Source organism: Ciconia boyciana, chromosome 5 (assembly GCF_034638445.1).
Source record: "Ciconia boyciana chromosome 5, ASM3463844v1, whole genome shotgun sequence".
NCBI lineage: Eukaryota > Metazoa > Chordata > Aves > Ciconiiformes > Ciconiidae > Ciconia > Ciconia boyciana.
The window spans coordinates 25682626-25703747 of NC_132938.1; the positions used below are offsets into that span (position 1 = coordinate 25682626).

The window sequence follows — 21122 nt, forward strand, 5'->3', positions numbered from 1 at the left end:
AAAAAGCAGCGAGAGCATCCCTCTTTGGTATCTGAGCAGGTGGGACTCCTGTGCAGGCGATTACAGAACAAAACGCAAGAAGGGCTCTGAACTCTTCGGGGCCCAAAGGATGAGCCGGCAGCAGCTTTCCTATAAAAATCCGACCGCGGGGCTGTGACACACTCGGAGGAGGGAAGGCGCCCTCAGCCTCGCCGGAGACGTCCCTGCTTTGGACACCGCAAACCCTCGTGGGCGCAGGGGGAACCCGAGAGCCCCGCCGGCCCGACCGCGCAGCGGCTGTTCCGCCGCCCGGCCTCCCGCTGCTCTCCGCGGCGGCCGGGGGCCGCGGGCGGGCGGCGCCGGGGGGCAGGCTGCCGCCGTGGGGCCGCCGTCCCGCCGCCGCCGCCGCCTCCGCCGCGCCCGGCGCCGCTCCGCCGCAAACTTTCTTCCCGCGCCCTCCCTGCCGCCGGCCGCCGCTGGGGAGCGGCGCGGGGGGCGGCCGACGCCTCGCCCCCTCGCTGCCCCCGCGCTCCGGCGCCGGGCGGCGGCCCCAGCCCCAGCCGCGCCGCCGCCGAGGAGGCAGGCGGCGGCCCCGGGCAGCCGGAGGGTCCGCATGGCCGCTGCCGGCGAGCCGCTGGCGAGCGCCGCTGCCGCCGCCGCCGCGGCGGTCCGGGGGCTGCCCTGAGCCGGGGCCCGGCGGCCGCCTGCGAGGATCGCCCCGCAGCGCGGCGGGATGTGGCCGGCCGGGGCGGGCGGCAGGCTGCCCTGCCCGCGGGACGCGGCGCTGCGGCGGGCGGCTTTCTCCGGCAACCTCTCGGCGCTGCCGTCCCACCTGGTGCCGAGCGGCAGGAGCGTCCGCGTCTTCATCAGCGCCAACCCCGAAGGTAACCCGCGGCCCGCCGGGCCCCGCCGCTCCCGCCGCCCGCCCCGCAGCTCCCCCTGCCGCCCGCAGCGCCCGCGCCGCTCCCCGGGCCCGGCCGCCGCCGTGGCGCTTCCCGCTGCTCCCGGGCGGCGCCGGGCGCCCTCGCTCAGGGGGTCCGCGGCGTGGCCGATGGCCGAGACCGGCCCCTCGTCCCTGCCCCGCAGCCGGCCGCCGACCGGCCCCTCGTCCTTCCCCCCGCAGCCGGCCCCGAGGGCCGCCAGGGCGGCGCGCTGCGGGCAGCGGGGCCGCTGGGCCCCGGCGGGCGCCGTGTGGGGCGGCGCGGCGGGGCGGGGCGGGCGGTGTGGGGCGCGGGGCGAGGCGAGGCCTGTGGCAGCGCTCGGGGCGGCTCGCCTTGCCGGGCGTCGGTGTGCCAGCTTGGAGGGGGTCTGGAGGCGCCGATGCAGACCGCTCCTGAAGTTTTATGCCTGTAAATGACACGTCTGAAGGGCACCGGGGGGTCTCTCTTTTCTGCGGTGTCGGAGCAGCGGGGCACAGGGTACGCGGGGGTCTCGGACCTGGAAACGGGCTGCCTGCTAGCGAAGGGGGAGCTTTTCCGGGGGGATGTTTTGTGGAGCTCTCCTGGGGAGTTTCCGATTGATTTCGTAGCACAGTGAAAGGAGGTCTCTGCCGGCTGAGGCGACAGCAAATGTGATCCTTTGATCCCGGTCATACTCTGCTTCCAAGGAAGCACGCACTGAAACCTGCAATTTTAGCTTAATAAAGTCGGGATCGCATACTCGGTGTCTGAACTAATTAGGCCTCTTGCTACTTAAAGCCTATTTTTAAAATTACCCTTTGATACGAGGAATTTGCATACATTCAGGAGGTGTCATTCCCACTCGTAAGATTTAAGTTGCTGAAGCATATTCCCACTTGGAAGCACGGAAATAATAAATTAGGCGTTCACACCTATGACATTTCTGTAAAAATGAGCCCACTGTATTCACAATTCTCTTTCACATCACCACCCACCACCTTCCCCCCCAACACTTCTAATTCAACAATACTGTCACCTTTTCTGCAAACATCAGAGATCTGAAAATCGTGCCTGAAATGACAAAATAGTTTGAATTTTGAAGTGAAAATTGTCTTGGCACCAGTACTTACGCGAGTATGAGAAACGGCGCTCACAAGCCCAAAAAGTGGGCGTAGTGCTGCCTTGCAGAATTCCCACACCTCCAGGTCTTCCGAGTTCCTTTCGACACAAGGAAACGCTCAGCTCTCACATCCAACATCCCTGTTTGTTTGAAAAGATGCCGTTCTTTAAGGAGGGCGTGAAAATGCTTGCAGTTTATTGTTGCAATCTAAGCAAAGACATATAAATAGCAATAATTGAAAAAATGTTTATTTGGCTCTGAAAGAAAATTGCTGTGGATTTTTAGAAGACATGTTGTTCATTAGAAATGGATTTCTGCCAGCATCGCCTTAACTGTGGAGCTACTGATGCCTCCGTATTTGACGTGAATGGCATTTATCATCAGGATAGCTTGGTATGTTAGCTAGATATTTCATAAAGTAATTTAAAAAACCCATTAGACTCATTCTAAAAGTTTGAAGCCATTTGCAGGATTTTACCCTTGCATTGTTATTTCAAAATTTCAGCTTTAAAAAAACAGAGAGGAAGAAAATAATTTGGTCGGTTTAGGGTTATTTATATTAGCTTCTTTGTAGCATCATGTGAGCACAATGATTAAGACTTCTCGTGCCCAAAATTTTATCTGCAATGTTGCTCCTTCTTTCAGAAGTGATAGTATGGGACAGAAATTTCAGAGTGTTTACAGATTTTGATTACCAACATGAGTCACTTATATGAACATTTAGGGACTCTAAATTATGAGAAACAACCATGACTATTTATCAGTGATATCACTGACACAAAAGTATCACTAGCTGCACATGACCTTGAAAAAGAATATATGCATAAACAAGAAAAAGTAGCCTACAAGGGATTTAGATATCATCTAGTAAAGTACTTAGAAATAAAAATGCTGTTTGCAAAATACCTAGAAGAGTTCACAGTGCAAGAGTTCTGGGAAAAAAGGTTAAACTCCTCCAACTTAGTAAACTATTCAGCATATTTGAGCCCCGAACTACAATGTATATTTGCATGACTAAGGCCTTTCTTGTTAATTTTCAGCATACGAAAGCCCTTGATACCTGTTCTTCTTGGTGCTGAGCATTCCTGAAAGGGGCTGGCAGTGCCCAAACTCCCAGTGGTAGAAGTGACTACCCCCTGGCTGTGCTCTCTGCGTATCAGCACTGGGGTGCCAGAGGAGCGTAGGGATTAATCCTGCTAGCAGTCACAAGAAAACTTTATCTACAACTTAAAGTGTGCCATCTACAACTTAAAGCGTGCCATCTTAAAAGTATTTTTCTTGAACGATACCAATTTAATAAGTGTATATTGGAGAACTCTGGTGAATCGGTGTTTGGTCTGTTCTTTACGAACGTACTTTAGTATGACTGAAATATATTATGGTTTTATTATGCAACAAGGAAAATGATTATTTGTAAAATTTCTGAAAAAGAAATCCCTAAAAAGAACAGTAAGTGGTGACAGTGAGCATGGGTAATAGGAACAAAATTGCTTCATATTACAGTCTCTTGTTTTCCAGAGGAAATTTTGTAGATACGTGAAACCGTATTTTCCCCTAGTAGTTAACAGTATTGTCTTGTTCAAATTGTTGATATCAGTTAATCAATGTCCATATCAATGAAGATGATGGGATCTTTAGAAACATTGAAGTTGCTTTATTATTTGAATATAAATAAGTCTGTTTTCTCATTTCAGTAGATATAAGCAATCAGACATATTTTAAATACATATTTTGTCTAAGAGAGGTTGAAGATTTTGCTTTAAATAATTTATTGGTTTTCTCAAGATAATTTTATTGCTTCAAAGTGACAAGGAAAGTAAGTTATATTTGCCTGATTGTAATAAGTGCTTTTGCTGTTACATGTAGAAATCTGTGGACTGTAACAGCAATCAGTTAATGACAGTTTCTCTGCTACTCAATAGTGCCTGTATAGATGCCTGCCATTAACATGCAGGTCCTATTAAATACAACAGGTATGAACTTCCATACGGTCCCATTATAGGGACCTGTGACAGCAGCCCTATATAGGTTCAGAACATTCCAATGATTCTCACCACTACTTCAAGCAGAAAATTATTTGAGTGGCAAAGTCCGCTATTTCAATAAATTATTTGGTGATATAAGGCAATATTACAAGCCCTGGTTGAAACCGATGCCTTAACTGGAGTTAGGAATTCGTCTTGAAAATGAAACCCTATGAATTGGAACATACAGTCAAAACTCTGATAATTTTAAATTCTCTTGGCTCTTCTGAAAGTGAGGAAGTTAGCCCTTTGCTCGTTTGACTTAAGGTCTTGTTATTGCTTCGTTTAGTTAAGACATTGATAATTTTTTACTCTGAGCTCTTTAAGTTTTGGTTGTGAAGGTGCCTTTCACGTCTGTCATTTAGCAGAGACAAATGAAGGCATTGAAGAGAGATACGTATAAAGCCAAATCCTACACACAGGTGGTTCCGTTGAAGACAGGATGATAATACCTTTATATAGCATCTGAGTGTGTCCTGACATAGGTGGTGGTAGCCAGTCTTATCTCAAAGTGTGAACAGGGTTGCACTTAACACTTCACATGCTAAGCATGCTCCCTTTCCCTCCATTATGTCAGCTGCATACTGCTCGCTCGTCTCTGGGCAGCACCTCTGCATACCTCCTCAGTTCCAACACAGGATTGCTTTTTACTGGATCTTGACAGTTAATACTTTTTAGCCATTTTTTAGCCATTCAAAACATTTCATGCCATTTCAGCCATTCAGAACATTCAAACCATTCAAACATTTCAGCCATTCAAGACATATTGTACAAACAGAAACCATTGTGATGAGATCATGAACAAACCTTGTTTTAACAGCCCTTTTTAATACAGAGAGGCTATGTTCCTCATGGTTTCTGTGCCTCAAGTACCCATTTTTTAAAACTATAAACCAAACTGCTTATAAAAAACCTAACTAATACTAGGTTTGGCATGATTAACAACCTTAAGTATGAAGTCCCATATATACATGTAGAAATGTAAAATTAAGATCTTACTCTAATAGAAGATACTGCTGATACTACCACTATTTTAACGGCTCCATTGTACAAGCACAGTATAAAACGAACCTGTACAGTTAGAACTTCACCAGCTTCCCCATAGGCTGCCCGAGAGAGATTTCCTTGTCTTACACTATTGAATGAGTTGGAGTTTTCTTGATTTATTATACAATTGTTCAACTTAGTTTAGTTTCCATTGACATGCATCATCCAGAACATTGTATGAATTTGAAAAACACTCGATTCTAATAAAGCACAAATGTTTGGTGTCCAATTTACATATTTTCTCATGATACATAAAGCAGAATTCTCACCTGCAGTTAGTTTTGTTGACTAGATAAGGATTATTCCTATAAATGATTGTAGAAATGGGTCTTACTAATGTTTTTGTTTGGACCTATTGTTGTAGCCTGCTTTGCAGGAATTACATGTATTTTTATGCATGTTGATGTACATCTGAAAGAAAAAAAAACGTTCTGTACATTTGTAGTTTAGTGCTACTGAACATGAGGGTGAATAACTCATAACAGATGAAGAATTATGATTGCTTTAAGTACAAAGTTATTGGCATATGTGATAAAAGAAAGGTATAACTTTTCATTCTTAGCATATTCCAGGTGTATTATATTATTTTTGCCTGAAATGTTGTTTCTCTTAAGAAAAATATAATTGAGGAAATGTTAATGTGGAGAAATACTCAAAAGCCAGAATAATGCTTAGTTAATGATGGTCCATTTTGGCCAGCCCCAAAATACCATATGGTGTCCTTACTTGGATACATTGCATGAAGATCTTTTTCTAAAGGCAATTTTATATAATCTGGGTGGAATTTATTCCTTAGCTAAAGGAAAACACAGATGTTCAAGTGTATGAAATTGCAAGGGAGGTGTTGCGGAGATGTGGAGACAAATAACTCCAGGACTTTTTTTATGCTAAGTGTCAGTTCTGGTTACCTAACTTTGTAGCTATTTATGGTTTCATGTGACGCACATCACTGTAGTGTTTAAGAGCTACAAACCAAGCTACACTTGGGGAAAAAAAGAAAGTTCAATAGTTTTAGAGATAAAGTTGAGTATCTCAGAGTTTGGGAGAGCAACATGGTTCAAGTACCTGGGTTTGGTATGGGCCTTGATTTGAAATACGTCTTATTTCAGGAGGCCCAGAGGTCAGTTCATTAGGTTGGAAAGAAGCCTACCTTTTTCAGTATTTCTGCCTCTATGTGAAGTTTTCTCTCTTTCCTCTTGTGCCACAGAACAACTCTGTTGTTGGTGTGGTTGAGCAGAAAGCAAGATCTGACTCTCCTTGAGACTGTATGAGCAAGTCTCATGTAGGCTTTAACTTTTTTTTAACTACTGGCAAGGCAGGGATGGTAGATCTCAAGCAGAACCAGTACAAGATTATTTTTTGCTGAGCAGATCCTCAAGCCTTTGTTCCTGTTAGAGGAAATTATAATTTGGGGCTAAGATGGAGACTGAATTGGATTGAAGTTTATTCTGACGGACAGATAAACTTGAGAAACTGTTGATAAAACTGTATGAAAATAACTGCTCTTCATGTCCCCCTGTTCTTTTTGTGGGTTCTTTGCTTATGTGGCTTGGGGACCGGGCTAAGGATTTGCTCTAAATGTACCAAATGTGCAAGTGGAAACATTGAGAGCTTTTGTTTAATTTTCAACAAAATTTTTCATCACATACTTAGGATGTGCATTTGAGGAACAAGACTAGGATCAAGAGGGGTGGGCTGGTGTTTTTTGGGGTTTTTTTTGTAAACAGCAAGCTATTTAGTTTGTTGTGTTTGTTCTTTCTTCTTGATATTTAGAAATAAGCAAAATTACCTGAAACCCAGTCACCTCCCTGCTAAGCAGCATCTGGAATTATCAGCTCCAGATAAAAGTCTGGATTAGGTATTTACCCTATCTACTTAAAAATCAGCACTTAAAATTTTTAACCACATGAAGATTCTTTTTTAATTTAAAACAATTATTAAAATTTTATTTTTCTATAATTTTTGTATATGTGTTAATAATGTGTATACACACACATGCACACATATACCCAAATTATATAAAATAATATAAACTGTATAAAATGGTATAAATGGATGTATAAAACTCAAGCCACACTATCATAGACAATTTTCAAACTTGCTGTTAGGACCCCTTGTGAGAACTGGCTATTTATGTTCAAAGGGCATCACTCAAGGCTGTAATTCTAGCATTATTGAAGAACAGCCTAGGTTTTGTTAAATGCCGTTGTAAAAGTAAAAGCTTTACTGAGGGGTTTAGATTTTATCCACAAGTAAACTTGTAAACAGTCAGGGTTGTATGCACCTGCAGCTTAGGTTTTATGACTGTTTTTCTTAGCATTTAAGAAATAATATTAGAGCAGAACCTACAATTTCTTTTCTTCCATTCTAACTTTGCAAATATTGCTTTATTTCTTCAGATGTATTTGCAGGCTAGACTGGTTCCATATATTGTAGTTTGTGTATATGTACATGCATATATATGCATGCGCCTTTTTATTAAACTAGAAATACAGAGCAGTCGAGATGTGCGTAGGACACTGGAGCGTGCCTCGTTCTTGCGCAGAGTGGTCATCCTTTCAGCGACAGACAAAGAGGAGCTTGCGGCCCCTGTACATTTGACACAGTTTCTAAGTACAGGGACAATGAAACACTTGTGCAAATTCCATGTAATAACGTGTTAGATGATGGACAGCAGCAGTATTGAATGGAGTCCTTATTGTGAATCGTTCCCTGAGCAACGTACGAGACCTAGATTGAAACGCGAGGCAGCCCGGTGCAGGCAGCGTTACCGTGCCTTCCCCCATCAGCACAGGGGAGCTTCTTTCCTGCCCGCCCAAGGGCAGTGGGGTGACCTCTCCGCTGAGCAACCGTCTGCTGTGCAGCAAACTAACGAGGATTTCCGAGGCTGTGTTTCAAGGAGACCACGTGTATTCTGTGGTGGGATTTCTGTAATGGCGTAAGAACAGTGTACCTCAAAGGGTACATAATTTGGCATCCTATCTCTAAGCTTATGCAGTGAAATAACTCCTTTCAAGAAGCTTACATGCATGACAGTGTAGACGTATGCATGTGTTCACAGATGTGTAAACACACGAGAGAAAATCCTACATTAGACTTCGAAGTTTTGTTTGGAGAATTTTAAAATATTTATTATGGAAAGAAAACTTTAGCTCAAGGAGTTACTGAACTTCTAATACAAGACATGAAGGCAGTGCCTGAGTGGCAATTTTTTTCATCTGAAACAAATGAAATTTCTTTGAATTTTCATCTGCTGAAAGAGTATTTTGTGATAAGATATGTTTTCAGGCTGCAATAATAATCCATTAGTAATATTTAGCTACCAGTAATTTCTGGTTTTAATATATTGAAGGTGGTAGATATAAATATAATGTAGTCATAGATAGTCGTGTGTATGGAATACAGAGAAATCTGGCAGTTTTTAATATAGGCAGTGCTGTTCAAGACAACTACTTTATCCCCTTACTGGAATTTTAATTAAAGAAGAATAATAATAGATAGAATTAGAGAACCCAATTCAGTCATGGTTGTGCCAGTGCAACTCTAAAATAACTCCACTGGCCTGATGCTACTCTTATTAATTTAGGTTTTGTATCAGAGAGAGGTTTTTCGTTCCAAAATCTTTAGTCAAAAGGGGAGTAGGGCTAAATCACAGGTAACTGAAAGCAGGGAGTGTGGCAAGGTAAAGAGGAGGGAGCCCGAGTCAGTGCAGAGTACCATGTGCATGCTGCTGGGTCAGGCAAGGAGGAGATGTACCACATGCAACTCTTGTAAGCCACCCCATCACCACCATAATTACATGCCTGCCTCTATCTTTGACCAGGTCTTAAACTCCCTCTGTAAGCATCTGCTAATGCCCATTGTCAGAGACAAGATGCTGTGCTGGACAGACCTGATGCCTGACCAGCTGCAGTCATAATTGTGCAGAATCTGGATCTAGAGAAAAAAAAGTCACCTTTACAGACTAGATGTATCAGGCTGTTCAAAATACGCTTGGTGCCAGAAGCTGCAAAGACTAGCAAATGGCAGGACTTCCACACTGGGCTTAATCCAGAGTCATGCTGTTGCTAAGTGTCGGTCTTTGGGACTGATCAAATAGCTGAACAGATCAGATTTCAAATTGTCAGGGCCTGAAAAACAATCTTGTACAACCTGCTCCTAGCGTTTGCTTGGGGTGGCACAGCTGCAGTCTTCAGTATAGTGTCTTTGGTGTCTTTGGTATGATTAAACACTCAAAAACGTTTATTAATAGAGTTCATATCACTCTACTAGCAATTGAATACCTTCGCGGTCTCACCTATGCTTTATAAATCTCCATCTTTGTCCTCCAACTCTCTGTTACCTGAATCAGGTATTGAGACATGTAGTTATTATAGTGTATGTATGATACATAGCAATGTTATTTGTAAAATTATTATTTAGAGTCTCTAATTAGTAACGTTTTACAAAGCATGAAGATGAAATGAGAATTAATGACTAAGAGCTCTATCTGGACAGCCTTAGTTTCAGAGAGCTCCCCAACTGAAGTGTTTGCTATTGGCGGGCATTTCTGAAGCCTAGACCCTTTGATGTGTTCGTATTACTAAAGAACATTTGCATTTCTTACAAGCTACAACACTTCATAAAAATACAAAATAGACATTCAGAAGCATATAGAAGTTCAAAGTTAAAAATAATTGGCAAAATAAAGGGCTTGTGCAAACCCTCCAAAAAGCCTTTTTACCATAGTGGTTTCAATGTATATTAACTGTTAGTCAGTACTGTTTATTTGTGCTGTACAGGATTGATGCCTGACCATGCAATGTAGGAAGAAATGACTGGCACTTTAGAGTATTTAACAGAATCCCTGCCACTGCCTGAGCTTACACTCAATGTTTATTCACAAGCCATCTCACTGACTGTAGTTTGTTAGATTAAGATTACTTTTAAATGATTGAGAACCATTGAATAACCATGTGGGTCTACTACTTTTAGATAAGAGGAGTTATCCATATTTGTAGAGTTATGCACATCAGCTATTATAGATAAGATAAATGAGAAGCAATTGCAGTAAGATCGGACATAGTGAGTTAGACCAAAGGAGCCCAATACTCGTCTTGCGACCCTGGCAGTTTCAGATGCATGATGAAAGAGTAAGAGATCACAGCAGGGACAAAATGATAAAGATTGTGTCTTTGTGTTTAATAATCTGTGAGGTCCTTTGCTTCCGCGAATTTGTCTAGTTGCTTTACTAATTAGTTAATAGTCTTGGTACTTGTAACAACCTTTCCAAGTCTTGAGATAGATTATTGCCCAGTGAAATGCCTAATCCTACTAACTTCAGTGGGAATTTTGTATGAACAAGACCATGCGTATTCAGCCAAAGAAGAGATCTCAAAAAACAAAAGTGGAAATATTTGTAGAGTGGGAGTACCTAAAAGCAGATCCCCCTAAAAGAGTAACTTTATCCAAAACCATCATTGTAATGATCCATTTTTGTCTATCTGTATATAGAAAGAGAGGTTAACTGTGAAGACCTAGTTATCTGAATGTTCTTATTTCCATGGGATTATTAAACTGGAGCCATACTAAGAAACAATAAGGAAATGACAGTGTTCAATAATCTAAGGAGCCTAAGGTATGGAGTCTAATCTAAAGGAGTCCAGTGTGTCACGCAGGACTCTAATCCAAGAGTTATTTTATTGCCAAGAATTTTCCATACCTACCTATGCCAGCATGACACATCTAGAGGATCTTGCTTTACTGTCATAATCAAACATAACATAAATCATGTATGAGTGCTTTATAAGTGGTTTTCTTAAAATGAAGGACTTAATCTTTTTATTTTTTCATACCTACTGTTGTTTAATAAAGGCCCCACAATTTCTATAAAAGGAGATCAGGGAAAAATATTTTCTTACTTGATAATAATCCTGGTGGCTAGATTCATAGTCTGTACTGTTCTGGCAAGACAAAGTTATTTGTTCTGAATAAAATGCCTATTTTTCTGCTTCATTTTCCATCCTGTAATATTTCTGATAGCTCAGATACTGAGAGCAGTGAGCAGTAAGTGTTGATCCTCTTTTTAGGAGTGGGTACTGGTAAATGTTAGGAAAATTATAAAATCATATTATTGTTTGATAATGGTCTTGATTTACTTATATATTTATCGGATTACATTTAAATGTGATGCAGAATTATGCAATGCTCTTGAAGCAAGTTATTGAAGCATTCCTGTGTATGCGGTCCCCAGTTTGGCATATCAAGACACTAGCAAAGTTTGTATGATGACTTTGATCATCAAATGCAAGTAATTTACAACATGGGATTATAAAGAATTAAGCAATCTGTGGTGAGCAAAATGAGTGCCATTGAGTTAAATGACATGCCATTTAAACCAGAAATACGTGGCTGTAACAGACGTCTAAGGGACCTTAGGCAGTTATTTCATTAGGCAGTTGTTTATTGTGCAAATCACAGACCAGAAGGCTGGAAGGGACCTCTTGAGGCCTTCGGATCTGCCCTCCTGCCTGAAGCAGGATCAAAGATACCTGTGGCATTCCTAACAGAAGATAGTCTAGCTCTTCATGAGCTGTCTCCAAACCAGTTAAGAAAATACGTAGGAAAACAGGCTGTACAGCATACTGCTGCACTGTGTCTTCCATAGCACTACTCGTAGCGCTTACTGCAACATACACAGACACAAAATAAACTCATTAGTCAATAGAAACTACCAAAGGTAAAAAATTCCCTGAGAATTTCCTTGCTTAGAATGAGTTTCAGTAACTTTCACTAGTCTACGTCATTAGTCATAAATTTCTCAAATCTAGTTTCTGCCTCTTCATGCTTTTACCATGTCAGGAAGCTGATACATGCATCCCAAGAAAAGCACGTCTAATATAAAGCAATAAACTCCCATAAAGATTATTTTACCATGTACGTATGTCCTACAGAGGAATGCTTGTCGCAGGTGAAGCTTTCCTGCAAATAAGGCATTTATGAAGTGTCTAATAGCTCGTGTTACAGCGTTTCCTTTGATGGTTTATTTATGAATGGGAGGAGGAGACTCCTTTACAGGATTTCTCTTGTTTATCTGCCGATTTATTCTCATATAGGATATTCATTATATTTGAGATTAATATCATTCTGTCAGATTTGCTTAATGTCAGTCATGAGTTAAAAATATTTTTCAAAAGATAACAGAAGACATGTAGAAGACACACAGATCATCATATATTCCTCCTTTCTTTAGAAAACAGAGCTAAAAATGCAAATGATCTCCTTACACTCCACCTGTTTTAATTATGAATTTTCTATTTTATACTTTCTATAATCAACCATCTATAATACTATATAATTCTACTGACCAATTCCATTGCTGGTGTATTGTTCCAGTGTTAATACCACAGTCAGGTCCTCATAGTCATTATGTAAATTCAAAATTGTTTCAAATAAAATAAATTAGATCCCTAGTTGTGGATTCAGTTGTGTTTAACCGTATGTAGGTGTAGAAGGTAAAAGATGACTTAGAGATGTTTTTAGATATTCTATAGCCAAGGGACAAATACCTTCACAGACATTGAGAAAGACTGATAGTGTCTGGCAGTGCAAGAAATGGAAATGAAGTCAAGTCCACACTTTCAGCCGTCTTCTACACTGCTGTTGAGAGTATAGCATCATAGAAGATCTTTATCCTCCTTTAAAGGTCATCGTAGCTCATTGGGTATCATTATTGTGAAAATAAGAGCAAAGAGTTGGGGAAGATGGCTAAAGTAATTTGAAAGTACTAATTTGGAAGACAGTCTGTAGTTCAGTCACTGATTGATTAAATTGGTATGCCAGTTCTGGAAGTTATTCAAATATTATTTTCTGTATCATGCTTGTGAAATGTATTAGTGGGAAATTGAACTTGGTTGTTTCAACTACATCTGCTTCCCAAATGGAGTAAGTGATTAGAATATGTATTGTCCTTTTTCAATTACTAACTCCTCAAGATTGTTAAACTGCAAATTTACTATTACCTTAATATAAATCATCAACTAAATGTGGTTAGCAAGCAGAGGAAATTAATAAAATCTGGAACAAGAAAACAAAATACAGTAAAATCAAGTCATCACAAAAATATTTTACTGATAAAAATAGATACATTCGAAAATCTATTAAAAATGGCCTTTTCAACTGGATTATATAATCTTCACTGAAAATAATGCTTAGGTGCATCATTAGAATGGGAAAGGGTAAGGGAGAACGGAGGTAAGATAAATCACTCTTCTCTTACATGTCAGTCACTGTTTTCCTCTCTCATGTTACATAATCCATCCAAACGAGCCAGTTTTGTGAATGATTTGGTCATGCTCAATGACTTTTAGTACAGACCCCACCTGGAATTCTTGCTTTCAAAAACTGTTGTACTGCAGTGCCTGTAAGTGGGTGGTTATAGCTAGGTAGAAGTTGTCTGTCGGTTTGTGAAATAGTCCTGTAAGAAATAGTTGAGATTCTCTTACTTAGGCAAGGTGTGGTTGAGTTTCTGGCATCCCTCCCTCACGTAGTCCTGTTGTTCTGGGCTTAATGCCCTCTTGCAGCTGCTCTCCTTTGCCAGGATTGTCATTTAGTTTCTTCATCTTTGATAACTGTTTCTACAGCAGCCAAGTACTATTCTGACTGTGCAGTGATGGTATTTAATAGTCCTCTCCATTCAGCCTCAAGAAAAGAAAGTCTGTTGCAAAGAAAACTCCTACTTTATTGAAGCAGACTTACTACACTGAGAGCAAGCAGCACCTCTCACTTCTTCTGTGGGTGTCTCTGCACACCCTGAAGTGTCAGGTTCAAGACTTTTTCATCTTCTGGTGTAAAAGTCTTCACGTCTTTCACTTGAAGCCAATACAGTAGGCTACATTTATCAGTCGTGCTTTTCCAGCTGGCCCGACTGACTTCAGCAGTTTTGTAGTGACCCAAACCATGGCCATGTGCCACCAGACTTAAGGAAGAATACGACCTGGATTTGAACTTTGTGACTTGTGAACTGAAATAGAAAGTTTATAGAGAAGGGAAGGGCAACTTTACTGGAGAGCCAACAGTGCTTGCAGAGCTCTTCCATAGCTTTGCAGCGCTGCCAGACGTAGGGTCACATAGGAGCGTCTATTGGAATTTCTTCAGAACGAGGTGTATTTAATGGGCCTGTACTGTGAAATACGTGTGCTTTCATGAGCCTTGCTTTCTCGTGGTTTTTTATGGCTGGCCTCTGCTTTATGCCTTCTCAAAGCCTACAACGTACTACTTCGTTTGCTTCCAGCACTTGAATCTGCAGTTCAGTTAGGAGACAAAATGTCTGTGACATCCCATTGCTTTATTGATTGCCACTGCCTCATTACCTCAAGTGCTTTAATAACGTACCCTGATTGTTTTCTCTTTGGTCTAGTGATGTCAGAAAAAAATAGTAAAGCTACTGCAGTACACACAACTTAATTGTTAAAAATATTTCCCAGTGTTGTACAGCTTTTTTTCTGTTTTCCAGGTAATTCCATAATTTTTTGAAGTCTGAGTTGACACCTTTAGATGAATTAGTAGGATTTTTGCACGTATCTTTGTTACTGCACTGGCCCTTTTTATGTCTTCTGTTATGCATTTTTGCACAGCTCACTCAGAAGTCCTCTTTTAGATTTCAGAAGAAGTTTTTCTTTCACGTTAATTTTGATTATCGTTGCAAATTCCTGTCCTTGCAGGCTTTGCTGTTTTCCAGTGTTTAGTTGTAATAAGCTTTGGTGTTCTGCAGAGATAATTTTCAGACTTAATTTTGGTGTCTCTAAATGTGCTGTGTCTTCAGTTTCTCCTGTCACATCATTTAATTGTATGACAATAATTGTTTGTAAATTGTCATGTTTTCAAGAGCTTTTCCTAGTTTGCTTTATTAAATGAAAGAATTAGATTTTGTTGAATTTTTCCACTTGTGCAGTTTGCAGAATGCAAAATTCTCCCCCTGTAGAGATTTTGCCTTCAACCCATGGTGCCACTAAGGCTCCCACTGTGCATTGGCATTTGCATACAGATGCATTTGCATTTGCAGTGTTTGCCACAAATCATAGCCGAGGGATGTAAGGACACCTAGGCACCCAAGCTGCAATCTGGGCACCATTTGCAGGATTGGGAAAGGATTCCAGGTCAACCTAACTCTTCTTTTTTTCTTTAAGAATATCTACAGGTAAGGGTGCCATGTTCCCAAGGGGCAATGTGAGGTTAGTTATTAGGATACATTATGAGATAAAATTCTGCTTCAGAGTCCTTACTCATACCATACCCACTAGATTTAATGAGGATGTAGTGGGGTTTTATTTATTAATTTATTTATGAATTGAAGGATTTAATCCAAACTCTGTGGAAGTCAGTAAGGCATCAAAAGGTACCGGGTTTCAATACATGCCACAGATGTAGAGCTTCATTTACGATCTGCTGAGATTAACAGATCTTTCCATTAACTTCACCAACCTTTGGATCAGAATCCACATTTGTTTCATGTAAGCATATTGTACACATAATAAAACTCAGAACTCTCAGAAACCAACATTTGTTTTAAATTGGGAACACAATCATGTGGGAATAATCAAAAGTCTTTTAATACTTAGGTACAGGAACTGCTTTTCCCTTCTGTCATGTCAGTTCCATACTGGTATTTCCCAAAAATTCTCTGTTTTAACAGGAGTCTTGACCCCTTTGGTTTTACTAGTTGCCTCACTTTTTTACGTATATAAATTGACAGCTGGGTGTTACCATTAAGCCAATAGGTGGCACTGGTTAATCATATTAACAGTCAAGATGCAGGGTATTTTATAAGTAAGATGTCACTGTGAAATGTGGCCAGCTATTAAGCATTATAATTTAAAAAATAATAAATACGTATTCTAGATGTGTTGTTTTAAATTTGTCATCTTACAGAACTGACAGTAGGAAACATTTCAGAGGAGTAGGTTTTAAAACTACACCTCATTTTAAATTGGATATTGTTTGATTTGGGACTAAAAAAGAAGAGCTAATTGCTGCAACTAGAAGTTTTAGGCTTGTAATTATGCCCTACATTTTGAATGCTGCCTCAGATAGTTAGGTCTTTTGTTTTGAAAATGTGTTTGTTTAAATGTTCTGGTGTAGACCACAAATTTGTAGTCACATCCTGTCATTTATTCACAATTGAGAGACACATTTCAGGATTACTTACTATTTTAATGTTGTTTTCCGTTATTTCTTCTGATTTTCATGCCAAGCGGCCATTTCTTTGGGCTCAGATGCTCAGCCCACTGCTGTTGTATTTATCTTTCTAAGAACTGAGAAGGCTGAGGAGAGGGAGATGATACCACCAATGTTACTATGCAATATCCTGGTGGCTAGAGGGCTAACCTCTGAGCAGAAGGACTGCCATCTAGGTCCTCCTTAGTCCAGCAGGGTCACGCACACTTTCTGCACATCCACGAGAGACCTCCCACCATCAGGCAGCTGTGCACATCACAGTAATGTTGCAGTATTTTGCTAGTCAGAATTTATTTGGAGGGTTGCAGTCAGTTCTGAGTTTTAGTTTAATTAATGAATGGCCTTCAGTCTGTCCAGTTTCTCCTTTGCCTTCTTAGAGAGCCAGTAGAGACCTGAAGGTTGGCAGTGTTGTTTGGGGAGGGCACACCGGGAGAAGTGACCCAGACCAATCTGTTCCCATTCCCGAAAAAGAGTCTTGGGGAGCTTTGGATGCTTACCCTAATGCTCTCTACTCACAGAAACCCCAAGGGAAGGAAATGACAACAGAGTCTATGGAGTTAATTTTCTAGGAAGGCAAGGGTACTAGGTAGCTCAAGTCATTTTTCCCTCTCTTACCAGCTACCTGATTCAAACTCATTGCTTGCAAAGTGCTCTGAGATTCTCAGATGAAAGGCACTATAGAAATGCAAATGACTTACTATTATGGTATTATTTTCAGAGACAAGGTTTCCATAATATTTAGGGACATTTGTTACCTACTGGTATTCAAAGCTTTTAGTATCAGGGATAATATACAATGCTATTGTGCGTTATTAGTGAAAAAGGCAGTTTAAAAGGAATAATTCAGCTGAATAGTCCTATGTGACAAGAACATACTAGCATTAAGAGGTTTGGCAGCCACTTCCTTACCTGGTATTCCTGCTAAGTAATTTTTAACCTTATTTGCATCATATCCTTAGATAATTCAAGTACAGAAATTCTCACTGCAGTTAGTAGACAATGGTTATGAAATACCCACATTTTTTAATACTGCAATGCATTAAAAAAAATCCTATGGCAAGAATCTGTCCTACCCATCCAGCAAATCTAAGCATTTAGAAAACTTAGAGGAAGCAAATAGCTGGGTATCTTAGTGGATATGCATTCGGGACTAGATTAGAAGATGTTCTCTGCTCATCCAGGGCCTCAGACCTCCATAGTTGCACAGAAGACTCCAACATTAGGTGATAATAAACATACCTGCGTGCATTTGTGCAGGAGACTAAGCTAGCAGAGAAGTAGGCTGTGAAAGAGGTGAGGTCAAGACCCCCAGCAAGCTTCTGTCCTGACCCACTGCAAGCACGGGAACACCAAGCACAGGGGGGTGATACAGAAATTGTTTCTTCTGTGCATACAAGGAGCTGCTCTTTCCTGGGTGACGGGCTGGAGATGAAACCTGCAGGCAGCTCTCTGACCCCGTATGACGTTCATTTCTGTGGTAGCTTGAACAGCTGCAAGGGCAGCTTTTTTCTTCTTCTTTTTGTGCCTTGGTCCTTCCAGGTTCAGCTGCCTGCCTCAACCTGTTACGTCAGTCAGCAATTTTCCTGCCAGCTCCCGCGAGCTGGGTAATGCCGCGTTCCTCTGTCAGTCAAACTGCGGCAGCTCAGACACCCTCCCTGCTTAGGACTTTCCTCTGCTTGAGGGCCTTAGCTTGCATCGTGCTTGGGTAAGGTTACTCATGGGTTACGTTTCTGTGAACAGACTCTCAACTTGAATGCGCTGCTCCTTTGAGGGTGGTCGAGTGGGGCTCACTGTCCCCACATTGGCACCCCCTGTGCAACACACGATAACAGGATGGGGCTGAGCACCCTGCTTATTCAGCTGCATCGAGCCTTGGTTGAATAAGAGTCATTGTGTGACTGCAGCCGACGTGTCAGACCGCCATTCCCATCACTGTAGCTGAACTCCGACCAGTACGACCACCAGCAAGAAGAGAAACTCTTTGGTCTTAGGACAGAATAACTGGTGCTTGAAAATGGGCGTTTTTCATCAGGCTTCCACGTTAACTCGTTCTGTTCACCTCCATACACATTTTGAAATTTTCTTCAACTAGGCTATTTTCCATGACTTATTTTATCCCAGAGATTAATGTTTGGCAACTGTTTGTAAATACACGTCATCTGTTTACTAACACAAGAATGTAAAATGTACTTTCCCTATTAAAAATAAAATAAGCGACTTTAATAGCAGAACAGCTTGTGTTTGAAGGTCAGACTTTGGCATGGAAATAGTTCATGCTGAGAAGCAGCACCTTGGAGTACTCTAATGAAAACTGGCAGTGATTTGACTGAGCTACAAGCCTTCAGAAATCACACCTCGCACAAACAGTTGTGTTTAAACAGCGATTGCCTATTACTTGGCAGAAAGGCCATAAATACATACGTGGCTAATTCAGTTCTGTCCTCAGCATTGCACTGGGGATGCACGAAGAGAGGAAGGGCTGCGGCAGCGTTCTCAGTCAGTTCAAAGTGTAGGGGTAGGCAGGATGGTGTGGTTATGGACTGGCTTAGGAGGCAACCGTCTGCAAGAGTTAGCACTTGCAAGAAAGATGCATTCAGCAAGTCACTGCCTCGCTCAAGACAGGGTTGTTTTTTGGTTTGATTTAAATATTGGAGATTAATTTAGGGTTGGGGCTTTTTTAAGTCTTGTCTTAACATTTTTGCAGATGTAGTTTCATTCCCACAGTTTATTGTGGACTATCATTTGGATTTCAGCTAACGAACTAACATTAGGAGGTGCATAAAGCTCATCTCATAGCTACTGTCTCATTTTGGCTGCTAGAAGAATGTCATTTAGTTAATCCCGGCAGCAGCAGCCTGGAAGGTGGAATTTGCCTGTGTGACATTTTTGTTGTTAGGATCTGCCAGCTTCACAGATTTGCTGTCACTGTAAATCAGGTTAGATTTTATTTAATTAAACCAGCTTATCTGCCATCCATACTAATTACTGTAGTTCATCTTAACTATATGCACTTCTGTTTCCTTAAAGTTTCACAACTTATTACAAATACGGGAATTCTTAAAATTCATTAATATAAGCACCAGACTCAAATTCCAATTAGATAAGCACATTCCATTAGATTTGGAGGTAGGAATAAAAATACAGGATGGGTATGCCGCGTGTCTTATCCAGAACACAGTTCTAGTTGAAGGAATGTTTTATCTCTTTCTCTTTCATTTATAAGGTATTAGAAATGTAGCACTACTCCTGCAGTGTGTTGTTTCATTTTCTGAACAAGACTCTACAAGTTACACTGCAGGGAACAGCACCATGTTCTAAAACTAGAGCCAGTGGGGTTCTGCAGGGTAAGTCCTATGGGCATAAATGGAAAGCAGCAGAATATGGTTTTATCTATTGTATACCTCAGACAATATATTTCCCATTTATGATTTAATCATGTTTACTCTTAACTTCTGCCCTTTTCCGATAATTTTTTTTTGTTCCTGCAACTTAGCCTATTTTAGTTCCCTAGTAAGACTGTTCTGTCCATTGTCACATTGATCATTTAAGTAACTGCAAACCGTAACTGTGAATTGTTGCTTCCTTAATAACAAAGCTGTAGTCATGATTAATTTGAGTTTAGAGAGGCAAGAATAATTTTGTTTTAGCTCAGTAACTGAGTAGTAAGTTGGTTTTCAACGGAGTTTATTCCGTTCAATTATGACGATATGATGCTCTGTGTTTTCGTAGAATTGCATGCCAAAATGAACCTGCCTTAAGGCAAAGAATATAGAATATATAGTTCTATCACTGACTGATCTAAGGGCCTCAGTTACTGTGAACATAAAAAAAAAAGGTGAAGTATTTCAAATGAAGCAAAGTACACAGGTAGCTTTTATCACAGGGTACAGCAACACCGTGCAGTACAGTGACTCCAAGCTGGCACTGAGAAAAGTTGCTTTGGAGCCAGAATAATACTGTGTCGGCACAGTGCAACCCTCCGGCTAATTAGCCTTGTTAGCTGTGTGCTACATTCTGCAAGAAAAGGTTGACTTAGGCACTAAACTATGAGAGAAAATTAATGACTGTGGATCCTAAGGAGGGAGCAACTCATCCAACCCTCTATTCCTTATGTACTAACTCAGACAGCTCTGGGCTGAGAGCGTTGGTGTTTGCACTCCATTCCTAAATATTTGTAGGATGCGTCTGTATTCATCCAGATCCGGAATACATTTCTGAGGTGAATCTCTTGATCATCACTATCTAATATACTTTGACTCACATCATAGAGTGGTCTTGGTGTGCATGAACTGGGTTCCTTTTGGATGAAAAACAGGAAGATAACTCCAGGATCTCACCTAATGTACTCCAAATGTTTGTGGGGGTTGAGCCCAATCCAAAGTAAAATCCCGTGAAATACATGTGGCATGGACATTGGGTCCTTGGCACCAGCTATTTTACCCTACAGTTTTGCTCCCATTGGCCCACGCAGTAGCAAAGTCTTCCCAGGCACTGTACGAGGGGCCTGCATGACTAAGCCAAACTGGCAGGTTCTTCTGAGAGACAGGACCACTGCTGGTTGCAAGGGGGACTCAGGAGGTCATTTGGGCTAATCTTCCTCTTGAAGTGCTGCCAGCAGTAACTTGGTCAACCATGAACTTGTCTAGTTGAGTCTTGAAGAACTCCAAGGACAGAGGAGCTTCTCCTAGTGTCCAACCTGAGCTTCCCAAGCTGTAATATGTTGTCATTGCCTTTGTTGTACTGACACTGCCACAAAGAGCTTGGCTCCATCATCTTTGTAAGTGCCTTAGAAGTAGTTGTAGGCTGCAGTTAGGTCCCCCTTACACTCTTTGCCAGACT

At 41.4% G+C, this 21122-nt stretch overlaps 1 protein-coding gene across 2 annotated transcripts in view; it reads left to right on the forward strand.

Annotated features, from left to right (window-relative positions):
* The first annotated feature begins 580 nt into the window (after positions 1-580).
* NWD2 (NACHT and WD repeat domain containing 2) overlaps positions 581-21122 on the forward strand; it is a 57994-nt gene continuing 37452 nt past the window's right edge. For both annotated transcript variants that reach the window (XM_072862829.1, XM_072862830.1), the window contains exon 1: positions 581-863. In XM_072862829.1, coding sequence (XP_072718930.1) covers positions 713-863 — 151 coding nt within the window. In that variant the 5' untranslated portion in view covers positions 581-712. The remainder of the gene's footprint in view (positions 864-21122) is intronic.